Below are 11,984 nucleotides of genomic sequence, written 5' to 3'. Positions count from 1 at the left end.
GAAGCCCGGGCCGCGGTGGCCGCCTCAGGCCCCGACTCTGGGGTGGGCGTGGGGGGATCTTTCGGGACCGAACTCGCCCCAGCCTCCCTCTTTCTGCTCGACTGCAACGCTCCTTTCCCTGCTGCCTTTACATATTCATTCCTTCCAAAAACACACCACATGCATGTTTCTGCCGTGGCCTCAGATCCTCCCCGCGCCGCGTTTTGAGCGTTTACACTCACTACCCAGCTTCGTCTGGGACACCTGCCGGGCTCCTGCCCTCCTGGCCGGTCTGAACGGCACCGGGGAGGCGGCGGGGCGGGCCTGTCCTACCTGCGCCCGAGCACTGCTGAGACAGCATCCCTTCCAGCGCCGCCACGTAGTCCAGCCCCAGCCAGTCGCGGTAGGTGGTTTTCTCCCCGACAGGCACCGCCCGGACGGTGGCATCCTTGAAAAGCAGGTCTTGGCCATGATAGTTGGAGGAGTCGAACATTTTGAACCCATTCTTATTGTGGTCGTCTCCAAACAGGTCCTGGAAGCACCGCAAGCAGACCTGCTTCTCACCTGGGCTCAGGCAGGACCACCCGCCCAGGTGCAGCTTGCTGCAGATTGCTTTGGGCTTCTCACCTGGGCTCAGGCAGGGCCACCCGCCCAGGTGCAGCTTGCTGCAAATTGCTTTACGTAACAGTGACCCAAAGAACAAGTAATTTCAGGGCCCCACGACTCTGACTGGAAGTCATAAGCGTGACAACTGATCGGCCTCTGTCACCCAAGGGGGTGTGGGGACACTAGGCCCACAGGCGCCACTGGAAGAGGTAGGTGTTCACAAGCACTGCAGTGCTCCCGCTCCTGGATGCAGGCCTAAGGCCTGAGATGTTCAGAAAGAAAGACCCAGAAATGAGGGATGGTGTGGGTGCGATTCCTGAGCATTGTGCTAGGCCTGCTCAGCATTTCTTGGCCTTTTCCATAAGGCTTTCTCACTGTCTTACAGCTGTCTCCGCACAAACCGAAACAATTTCGAGAGAGACGTGTGTTCTGCAACCAGCCACAGAATAACAGGTGAGCTGGGCGTGTCTTCACTGACCCACCCGCCCAGGGATGCTGCACTCCTCCACCCTGCTCAGGATCACTGCAATGACCGTTCTGTGGCTACAGCCCTAAAAGAGCTACTAAAAAGACCAGAAGTCGTATGAGAACTTAGGAATACAAATATAAATAAAGGACATCTGGAGAACATGCATGAATGTCTATGTCAGGTGTTAAGTACTGATCAAGGAGGAACAAAGGAGTCAGGTGGCTCTCAGTCTTTTTGGAGGGACTCGCAGATCCTCCTGAAGAGCTGATGAAAGCTGTCAGCCTTCTCCCCAGAAAAATGCACATCCACCCAAGATTCTTCTCCCACATTACTTCAGAGAACTTAGCAACACCCTAGGGAAGCCCAAGGACCCGGAGTATGGCACTCCTGGGATAGAGGGGTTCTGTGGGGGAGATGACAGGAACATGCATAATTTCACAATGTCAAAGTTTAGGAACAGGCCTGGCGAGCCAGCCAGCTCTGGAGTTCTGTGGTGCTGGTGGGTGTGCAGAAGGCAATTTCAGCATAAGTTGGGGGAGGGGGAGTGGTTAGAAACCAGTGGCTCCATTGTCAGACAACCTGGGTTTAAATTCTAGGTGTATTTTGAAAGCACAACCAGTGGGATTTGCTGATGGACTGGATATAGAGCACAAGTGGAAGACCAGAGTAAAAAATGACTCCCAAGGAAATGGAAAAGCTAAAGTTGCTCTTAATTGAAGTGGGGAAGATTGAAGGAGGGACGGGGGTCCAACTTTGGACTTGATCCGTTTGAGATGACTGTTAGAAACACAAATCAAAATGTCAAGTATGTAGTTAAATATGCAAGTTTGGGACTGAAGTCTGAAGATGTAAATTCAGAAGCCATCTGTAGATAGATGGTATTTGATGACTTGGGATTGGATGAGATCAAGGGTCAGCTGTAGACGGGGAAGAGGGCTGAGAACTGAATCCTAGGGCTAATAGGTCAGGGAGATGAGAAGGAATCAGCAAAGAAGACTGAGGAGTGGCCAGAGAGGTGAGCGGAGAGCCAGGGCTGAGGAACTGGGTGCCTGCAGGAGGGAGAGCTGTGGCCAGTGCCGTTGAGAGGTCAAGTGAAATGAAGACTGAGAAATGGCCACTGGGTTTAGCAACATGGGTCACTGTGACATTGACAAGAACAGCTTCAGGGCCCTGGTGGGAGCCTGTCTGGGTAATCTCCATCCTCAAGAGAGAGGAGAGGAGAGGACTTGTTAACTCAGTCTTCATCCTTAAGAGAGGCCAGAGGAGAGGACTGTTAACTCCAGAGCAGACCACTCTCTGGAAGTGTTTTGCTTTGAAAGGGAGCAGGACTGGCCGGGCGCGGTGGCTCACGCCTGTAATCCCAGCACTTTGGGAGGCCGAGGCAGGAGGATCACGAGGTCAGGAGATCAAGACCAGCCTGGCTAACACGGTGAAACCCCATCTCTACTAAAAAAAAAAAAAAATACAAAAAAAAAAAAATTAGCCGGGCGTAGCGGCAGGTGCCTGTAGTCCCAGCTACTCGGGAGGCTGGGGCAGGAGAATGGCGTGAACGCGGAAGGCGGAGCTTGCAGTGAGCCGAGATCGCGCCGCTGCACTGCAGCCTGGGCGACAGAGCAAGACTCCATCTCAAAAAAAAAAAAAGGAAGCAGGATTACAGCCGCAAGAGGATGGATGTGACAGCACGAGGTTAGTTAGTTCTTTAAGGATGGCAGAAATCACAGCATGTTTCATGTTGGTGAAAATGGTCCAACTGAGAAGGGAAAATCAACAATGCAGGAGGCAGGGGGGTAGTTTCTGGAGGTATGTCCTTGCATAAGTGAAAATCACCGAATTTCCCCCAGGCTTCCTCAATTTCTCTAGAGATCTGCTCCAGGTAGACTGAGGCGTCCCAGGGGCTCAGCTTACCTCTGCTGCACACCCCTCAATGAGGTAGCCCTGCCTGGCTCACCTGGGCCTTGTCCAGCAGTCCATACACGGTGAAGATGTTGGTGTCTGGTCTGACCATGACGGCATGGGGTGGCATCTGTGCCAGGTTGCAGGCTGCAAACTGGGACACCTCGGCCCGGGCCCCGTTGGGGCACAGCAGTTCATAGTCCTCTGACCTGAGCTCAGCAGCCCAGGGCTCGGAATTGTGGCCTGAGAGGGGTAAAGCAGTGTGTGGGGGGACGTTCAGGGGAGTGGGGAGAAGTGTAAAGACAGGCTGCTATCCTGGGTCCTCCAAGGCCTTCGCTACAGGGAGGTGGCAACATCTGGCCAGCTCCCCAACCCTTTCCATTCTCCAAGTGCTCTGCTGTGTTACCGGGGTGAAAGAACCCAGTTGTGTTAATGCCATTAGCAGGAGCTGCCATTAGCAGGGAGTAGGGAGTACCTACTATGTGACAAGCACTTTACAAGTGTTGCTTGATCCCCACAACAGTAACGCAGGGCAGGTGGTGGTGTCCCCATTTTACAGGTGAGCAAACTGAGGCTGTTAATCGCTCCTAGGCAGAGAACCCCATCTATGTGTTACATCCTCAAGTCTGAGGGTGGGGTGGCTCCCTGAAGATGGTGGGTGATTGCCCCTAAAGGCTGAAGTTCTCAAATAGAACAGGGCATAGCATCACTTGTGGATGTAAAAGGCAGCTTCAAGGGCCCTTGCTTGCAAAGAATCTCATTCAGGAGGTCTCAGATCGGGCTCGGGAATCTGCATGTTAAACCAGCATCCCAGTGATTCTAAAGCACGCAGTCCCAGGGCTGCCTGAGAAAATGCTGCTCTCAGGAATCACATTCTCGTGTCTCTGCCTTCACTTAGTATCCATCCTCCTCCCATTTCCAGGAAATCCAGGTGGGCCTCCAGGAGAGCTAAAGACAAAGGGAAAGGAGCGGCCCTGGGAGGCGGGTGACTCACTGCAAGTGAACCTTCCAAGGCCTTTCCAGCACCTGCTAGCCGCCCCGACCCCATCCCAGACCACACCGTGCACAGGTCTGGGACCAGGCAGGCCCGCCGGGCTCAGGCAGGAGCACACAGCCCCTCTCTGGGGGAGGGTTCCACGTGTTCTTGCTAGGAGGCTGTGCAGGGGAAGGGTTCAGGGCCTGGAGCCCTCCCTAACTCTGCTGCGGCAAATGGTCCTACCGCCTTGGTGACCCCCATAGGAAGCAAGATCCAAGTTTTGAAATACTGATGTTTTTGGGGTTTTTTTCCCTGCATGTCTTACTTCCCATTGTCCAGTCCCCTCCCCACCGGGCCACAGTTGTGCCTTTCTGGGCTAAGTCTCTAGGAAGAAACATGTTGGGAGTGAGTGGAGAAGACTGGGCCTCCAGCATTTGGGGTTTCAAAGCCTGGGGTGTAGTCAGGGAATGTAGAAAGTACAAGCCTTTGGTGTTGGAGGAAAACAGCCTCTAGGCTTCAGATTCCTTCACGGAGAACAAGAAGAGGGGAAGTGATGTAAGCTGGGGAGGCGTGTGCTGATAGGACCATGCGTGTGCGGGGGTCCCGGAGCACAGCGTCCCTGAGTTCTCTACCCCAGGTGGAGCCCAGGAAGGTGACTCCAGGAAGAAAATTGCCCGTGTGGTGTGTCGGGTGTGCCCTGCCTCGGTGTGGCTTGGGGGTTGCAGAGAGATTTCCTTGCAGGAGGCAGTGACCTGCTCAGGAACACGGACCAGATACTGATTGAACTCATGACCCCATGGAGAGGCTCATGTCACCCCACCTCACACCTTGGCACTACATAAATACCCCTAGAAGGGGGGTCTTTCCAAACCGACTGGGACTGAGTTTCTACCGTTTTGGTGGATTAGTGACTTGAATTCCAGACCAGCGAAGACCGTCATGTATCCAGCACCCCTGGATGTGTGGTCTGAGGTCTGGTCTTACCCTGTGACCCGTGGGGCTCCCAGCTTCCCAGGGGGCACAGCCTTCTAGACTCAGCCTCACTGAGCTGCTGCTCGACCCCAGCCCAGCATGGTGTCTGGATGGTGCTGAGAATGGGGAACAGTCCCCCCGACCTACCTTTGGCCCTGCTCTGGCCCTCACCTACCATTTGTGTTGTCAAAGACGGTCGTGTGCTTGACGAAGGCAACGTCGCCCGCATTCTCCACCAGGCATCTGCCACACAGAGGGCAGGGCAGCCGTCGGCAGGAGGGTCCCAGCCTCTGCACACAGCCCCAGACCGCCAGGCCCCCCGAGTACCTGAAGGCGCCGCTGTTGCCGTAGTACCGCTCCTGGCTGTTGCCCACACACTTGTTGCGGCCCTGCTCGTCCCCAACACACAGCGCACACAGCGAGGAAGGGTAGTTCTTGGGGTTGTTCACGGGCACGCAGCTGGCATTGAAGAACTCGCTCACTGCTGGGGTGGAGGGAAGGGCAATGATGAGGGGCCAGCAGCGGAAAGCATGGCAGGGAGCTGGGCGGGCCGCTCCCCCACAGGTCTGCCCACCCACCTGACCCTACGCTGCAAGGCTGCCTGTCTGCTCTGCTCCCCTCGGCTCTGAGCGGAGTGTCTCCTGGAGGATCTCAGTGGGGGGAACGCAGAGGTTGTCTAGATACAGGAACCCCATCACCGAACACCACCACCCAGCCTTCGCGTGAACTCCCTCAGGGACAGGGAACTCACTACCTCACTATTTCGTTCCAATCAGAGCAGCCGTCCAGCTGTCTGGGAGTAGGAGCTGCCAATCCTAGTGCCCTCCGTGTGCTTGTGTCAGTGGTTAGTAAAAAAGTGCCTGTATGTTTTCTGAGTTAACAGCCAGGACAGAGGTGTCTGGCCTGTCAGCTCAAGGATCTTGCCAGTTTCCATGAATGTTGTGTGATCTAACACACGGAAAAGGCTTCAGGTACCGTATATGGCAGGTGCTTCTGTCCCCAACTTGTGGAGATACCTGGGCACTTATGCAGAAGCCTGGCCACCTTCCAACAAGGGTCCCCTCCAGAGCTGGCTGTGGGACTAACCTTAGAGAAGCTAACCCCAGAGAAGGCTTCCCTCGTCTGCCTTCCTAAAAGGGGGGTACCTGTGAGGACGTTGCAGTCCTTGGGCCGGATGAAGCCTCTCCGAATGAGGGCGCCCACGGGGATATCCCAGCCTGCAGGGCTGCCGAAGCCAGCGTGGCAGGAGCGCTTGCCCCGAAGCTCATCCAAGGTGAAGGCGTGGGAGCTGTCCCGCCTCACCACCGCCACCACGAAGTACGAGTTGCTGCTGTCTTCCGCTGGGGAGAGAGGGACTCATGCGAGGGGCCCCTCAGCTGAGAGCCCGGGCAAGAGCCTGTGGGGTCCTTCCTTCAAACCCACTCCTTCCTGCCTCTTTGTCTGAGCTGTGCAGGCCAAACAGTGCCCAGGCCTGAGACCGGGTGTTCCGGGAGCAGGCCCAGCAGGGGCCCTGCCTGCGTCCCCTGTGAGATGCAGCCTCCTGGCTCCACTTTCCAGCCCTGTCTTCCTCTGGCCCCAGCAGTCCTTCCCCACAGGGATTTCCTTCTTTCCTTAAACCCAGGTGGTATTTTTCTCACTTCCCGGGAGGAAGGTGGAGTCACAGCTGAGGCTGCAGAAGCATTTCCCACAGCCCAGAGATTGCTCACACCCGGGTGGAAGGGACCCAGGCCTCTGAGGCCACCAGTAAGAGGACAGAGGCCAAAGCCCCAGCCCAGGCCCCTCAGAAGGTGCAAATGAGCTGGCAGGGGGACTCCGAAGGGCCACCTTCCATGGCTGGTTAGGGCCAGAAGAGGCTGAGGAGGCCCCAGTAGTTCAAGATGGCAAACCACGCGCCTGCTCTTGTATGGCCTGGGTTGTAAACTGAGAATGATTTTTATATTTTGAAAGGGTTATTGAAAGACAGACTGTCTGTCATCTGCAAAGTCTCAAGTATTTATCCTCCAATCCTTTACAGAAAGTTTGCCAGCCCCTTAGAGACGTATGTGGAATAGTTGGGAAAACTGAGGCCTGGGGCAGGAGGGGCAGGCCTGGTGATAGACAGTCACTATCCCCAGGAGAGAGGCAGGGAGCTTGTGGAAATAGCTGAGAGGGGCACTCTTTTATATTTATAAAACTTTCCCCACCTCCTGGCTGCGGCCAGGCGGCAGGCCCTGCACTCACAGGCATAGCGCTCGCCAGCTGCCGGAGCCAGGCCGTACGTCTTCCCCGCCGTGTAAATGTCCTCGCCGCTCAGGGTCACAGTGTCAATTTGCCCAGCCTGAAGGGAACAGAAGCAGCAACTGGGCCAGGGTGGACCCAGGATGGTTCTGGATGTCGGGGTCCTACGGAGGTGGCAGGGCCTGGTCTCTAGGGGTTTGTGGCCTCAGGCTTCCTTCCCCTGGGGAATCTGGGTGGCGAATACCCCCTCCTGGCAGCCTGCCCCTTCCTCTCCTTGTGAAGACACCTGACCGGGAGGGGTGTCTGGAGGACCAAGGGGCTGAAACACCCACGCAGCACTCCTGCGTGTGGCTACCCAGGGTCCCCTGTGTCCCTGCTCTGAGCAAAGCAAGCGCGATCCCTACCCTCATGCTTGGCGTGGGCCTCCCTGTGCACTGCCAGCCCCCAGACGGCCAGGCACCACCTCTCCAGCACCTGGCCAAGGGCCAACACACCGTGTGGTGCAATGCCTGTCTGTTAAATGCCTGTACAGATGGAAGAACGACGGATCTGAAACGACGGCAGTCTCAGGGCCTAGGGAGGAGGCTCCAGGGCTGAGGGATGGAGCTCTGCCTGCCGTGGCAGCAGGAGGACCCAGCGCCTTCTTCCCAGGACCCTCCTGGGGCCTCCAGGTCACCTGTACCCACCCCACTTGTCCATTCAGAAGCCTCTTGACAGGTGGCCCCAGGACCCCGCCAAGGGGCTAACCGGCAACAAAGCCATAGTAGAGTGCGATTAACGTCAAGGGAAGGGGATGACAGTGGGGGACAATGGGGACACCTGTGCCCCAGGAAGGTGTCCCACACCATTCCTGAAGAGGCGTGAAGTGATGGTGGTGGAATAACAGGCAGCGGCGCTGACATTTGGGGCCAGGAGGATGCACCTCTCGGGATGCTTTTTCCACCGCCCAGACCTCCTTCTTCCCATTGCGCTGTGGGCAGGACACAGACCCTGCACCTCAGCCCAGGCCCTCTGGCTGATGGCCCCTTGCCTGTAACTGGCAGGGCAGGAATAGGTGTTACAGCCACACTGGACATCTCTCTGAGAACCTCAGAAGCTAGAACTGAGGGTCTTTGAGACCTTTGCTGGGGTTCTGAGGAGCCCCTGGTCTCTCCTCTTCCCGCAGGCCGCAGGGCAGCCCCCTGGCCCTCTGTGAGCCCAGATTGAGAGGAGGCTGGCACTCAGAGGGAGCTGAAACCTTCCTCCCAGCACATCTCCCTCCTCTGGGGCGCTTGGAACAATAGGGCAGCCTGCCAGGCATTGGGAAATAAATAAATAAGGACCCTCCCCCCAAGCCCTTCCCTCCGTTCCAGGATCCAGCGGAGGCTCCCCTGTCAGCGTCACACACACTTGCTCTCACACACTTGCTCTCGGCTCTGCACAAGGACAGGCTTCCATCGGTGCCTGCGGAAGCTCCCAGAACACCCCCGCCTTGGGCCTGGGCACTCCTTGGCCTGAGGCTGGGGTGGTCTCCACTCTCGAGATCCACAGGTGTGGAGACAGCGCTGTGGCCTGGCTCAGGCAAAGTGGTGTGGGGAAGCTCACACAGCCCATCCTGGCTGGTGACCTTGGGCAAGTTACTCCCCCAGCCTTTCTCTCCCCGCTCAGACCCAAAAGTGGGGCCGATGGTCACACCAACTGCCAGGGCTGCTGTGAGGGTCACAAGAGATGATCCACACAACGGCCCTCACTGTGTGGGGCGCACAGCGAGTGTCAGCTTGTGCGATGGTCACTGTCCTAGGCCTGGTCACCCTGTATTCCTGCCCGGTCTCTTTTTTGTGGCCTTCCAGTCAATGTGGTTCCCTGGCCTGGGCAGGGTTGGCACTGCTGAGGGGCCTGTGCTTGGGGACCCCCTGAACAGACCCCACCTACTTGCTCTAAAAACAGAATCTGGGGAGTGTGGACACCCAGGGGCTGACAGCCGGGGCTCTGGGCCAAGGCTGGACAAACGTGACCACAGCAGTCCTCCCGGACTGCAGAGCCTCTGGGGCCTCCTCTGCATCTGGCATCAGTCTCCAGGCAGAGAAGCGAACCAGGGAGGAGCCGAACGGGCACGAGAGACCGGGCCAGCTGGTGTTTCTAGCTGCGGATGGTGAGCCTGTTCGTGGGGGCCAAATCCATTTAATGGGTCATGACAAGTGTCAGGAAAAAAAGGATTAGAATACATGAGAAGTAGCGGGTACTGTTTGTGTCACATCTCTGTATATAAAGGACATATATTTTTTTCATTTATATCTGAAAGAAAACCTTTTGTGCACTAGATTGTGGTCAATGTAAAATGTATTTCCAAGTGCACGGTGCTGTCAAAAATGTTGAACTTCCGGCCGGGCGCGGTGGCTCAAGCCTGTAATCCCAGCACTTTGGGAGGCCGAGACGGGTGGATCACGAGGTCAGAAGATCGAGACCATCCTGGCTAACATGGTGAAACCCCGTCTCTACTAAAAAATACAAAAAAAAAAAAAAAACTAGCCGGGCGAGGTGGCGGGCGCCTGTAGTCCCAGCTACTCAGGAGGCTGAGGCAGGAGAATGGCGTGAACCTGGGAGGTGGAGCTTGCAGTGAGCTGAGATCCGGCCACTGCACTCCAGCCTGGGCGACAGAGTGAGACTCCATCTCAAAAAAAAAAAAAAAAGTTGAACTTCCCTATGAAAATACCAACGACATTCTCTACCAAATTAGAAAAAACAATCCTAAACTTTGCATGGAACCACAAGTGACCCTGAATAGCCAAAGCAATCCTAAGCAAAAAGAACAAAGATAGAGGCATAGAAACTGACATAGAGACCAATGATACAGAATAGAGAACCCAGAAATTAACCCACAGGTCTACAGCCCGATGATTTTTGACAAAGGTTCCAAGAACACTCATTGGGAAAAGAGTGGTCTCTTCCTCAACGGCTGCTGCTAGGAAGGTGGAATGTCCAAGTGCAGAATGAACTGGGCCCTAAACTACCCCTCACCCTACGCAGGGGTCAATGCATCACGGATCAGGGGCCTAAATGCAGGGCTCAAGACAATAAAAGGGCTAAACAGAATACAGGCAAAATGCTTCGGGACATTGGTCTGGGAAAAGATTTTATGAAAAGACCTCGAAAGCACAGTCAACAAAAGCAATAATAAGCAAATGGAATTATACCAAACAAAAAAGTTTCTGCACAGCAAATAAAACCATCGTCAGAGTGAAACGAAGACAGCCTACGGAGTGAGACAAAATATTTGCAAACTACTCATCCGACAGGAGATTAATATCCAGAATATACACGCAGCGGAAACATCTCAACAGCAGAAAATCATCCGACTTAAAAATGGGCAAATGACCAGAACAGACGTTTCTCAAAAGAAGACATACAAAATGCCAGCAGGCAGCACTAATCATCAGGGAAATGCATGCCAAAGCCACAGTGAGGTATCAGCTCACCCCAGTTAGGGTGGCTGTTATCAAAAAGATAAAAGATAACAAATGCTAGTGAGGATGCAGAATAAAGGAAACTCTTACACTGTTGTGGGGATGGAAACCCAGAGAGTCGCTATGGAAAACAGTATGGAAGTCCCTCCACAAACGACAAATCGAACTATTTACTACCGTACGGTCCAGCAATCCCACCACTGGGAATCCGTCCAAAGGAAAAAGGAAATCAGCCTGTGGAAGGGATGCCTGCACCTCATGTTTATCGTAGCACTGGTCACAATAGCCAGGATATGGAATCAACCAGGTGTCCAACAACAGAGGATGGATAGAGAAAATGTCATCGGCATGCACCGTGGAATACTATTTAGCCATAAAAAAGAATGAAATCCTGTCACTGGCAGCAACACAGATGGAACTGGAGGACACTGTGTTATGTGAAATAAGCCAGGCACAGAAAGTTAAACACCATATGTTCCACTCATATGTGGAAGCTAAAAAAAGTTGATCTCACAGAAGTAAAAAGTAGAGCAGAGGATACTGGAGACTGGGAGGGGTGGGGGAAAGGAGGAATAGGGAGAGATCTTTTTTTTTTTTGAGACAGAGTCTCATTCTTGTCACCTAGGCTAGAGTGCAATGGCATGATCTCGGCTCATTGCAACTCCGCCTCCCGGGTCCAAGCGATTCTCCTGCCTCAGCCTCCTGAGTAGCTGCGATTACAGCTGCGTGCCACCATGCCAGGCTAATTTTTTTGTACTTTTAGTGGAAACGAGGTTTCACCATGTTGGCCAGGATGGTCTTGAACTCCTGATCTCAAGTGATCCACCCGCCTCGGCCTCCCAAAGTACTGGGATTACAGGTGTGAGCCAACACGCCCAGGAGAGATTTGTTAAAGGATACAAAATAAGAGAGAGGAGGAATAAGCTCCAGTGTTCTATAGACTAGGATACCTAGAGTTAACAATAATACATAGTTTCAAACAGGTAGGAAGATACCGCATGTTTTCCACACAGAGAAATGAGCAATGTTTGAGATGACAGTATGCTAATTATTATTCTGCTCCGATCACCATGTATTCTATGTATCGGAACATCGCCATGTATCTTATGAATATGCACAGTTACTATTTGTCTATTTAGAAAAATTAGGAAAAAAGAAAAAAAAGGTTGAACAATGATTCACGCCCACTCTCTATTGCACAAGGGAAGGCTGAGATTCAGAAAGGGGAAGGGGCTCGCCCCAGGCTACAGGGCGTCAGCGCCCAGCTGGGCCCGTGCTCCTCTTGCTGCTGGTGCCCCCGCTCAGTGAGGAGCTCGCAGGCTCTCCAGGGGACTCACTCCTATCTGCCTATCCCCTGGGGTGGGTGCTGGTCCCTGCGGTCCCTCCTCCCCGCCTGTCTCTGTCCCCTGGGGTGGGTGCTGGTCCCTGC

At 54.5% G+C, this 11,984-nt stretch overlaps 1 protein-coding gene and 1 long non-coding RNA gene across 2 annotated transcripts in view; one reads left to right on the top strand and one right to left on the bottom strand.

Moving 5' to 3' along the window:
• Positions 1-220: 220 nt before the first annotated feature.
• Positions 221-11,984, bottom strand: part of MFI2 (antigen p97 (melanoma associated) identified by monoclonal antibodies 133.2 and 96.5) — a 24,845-nt gene continuing 13,081 nt past the window's right edge. Inside the window, exons 9-14 of the mRNA XM_011988981.1 lie at positions 7,116-7,212; positions 6,041-6,235; positions 5,223-5,379; positions 5,071-5,138; positions 3,003-3,190; positions 221-511 (exon numbers count right to left, since the gene is read on the bottom strand). Coding sequence (XP_011844371.1) covers positions 221-511; positions 3,003-3,190; positions 5,071-5,138; positions 5,223-5,379; positions 6,041-6,235; positions 7,116-7,212 — 996 coding nt within the window. The remainder of the gene's footprint in view (positions 512-3,002; positions 3,191-5,070; positions 5,139-5,222; positions 5,380-6,040; positions 6,236-7,115; positions 7,213-11,984) is intronic.
• Positions 602-1,217, top strand: LOC105545918. The gene is made up of 2 exons (XR_001007018.1): positions 602-838; positions 971-1,217. It is a non-coding gene; the product is annotated as an uncharacterized LOC105545918 (long non-coding RNA).

The sequence above is a fragment of the Mandrillus leucophaeus genome, unplaced genomic scaffold, assembly GCF_000951045.1.
Source record: "Mandrillus leucophaeus isolate KB7577 unplaced genomic scaffold, Mleu.le_1.0 Scaffold342, whole genome shotgun sequence".
In the NCBI taxonomy this organism is placed as follows: Eukaryota; Metazoa; Chordata; class Mammalia; order Primates; family Cercopithecidae; genus Mandrillus; species Mandrillus leucophaeus.
Note: the sequence above shows the minus strand (reverse complement) of the source record. Positions and strands in the feature narration are given on the sequence as shown.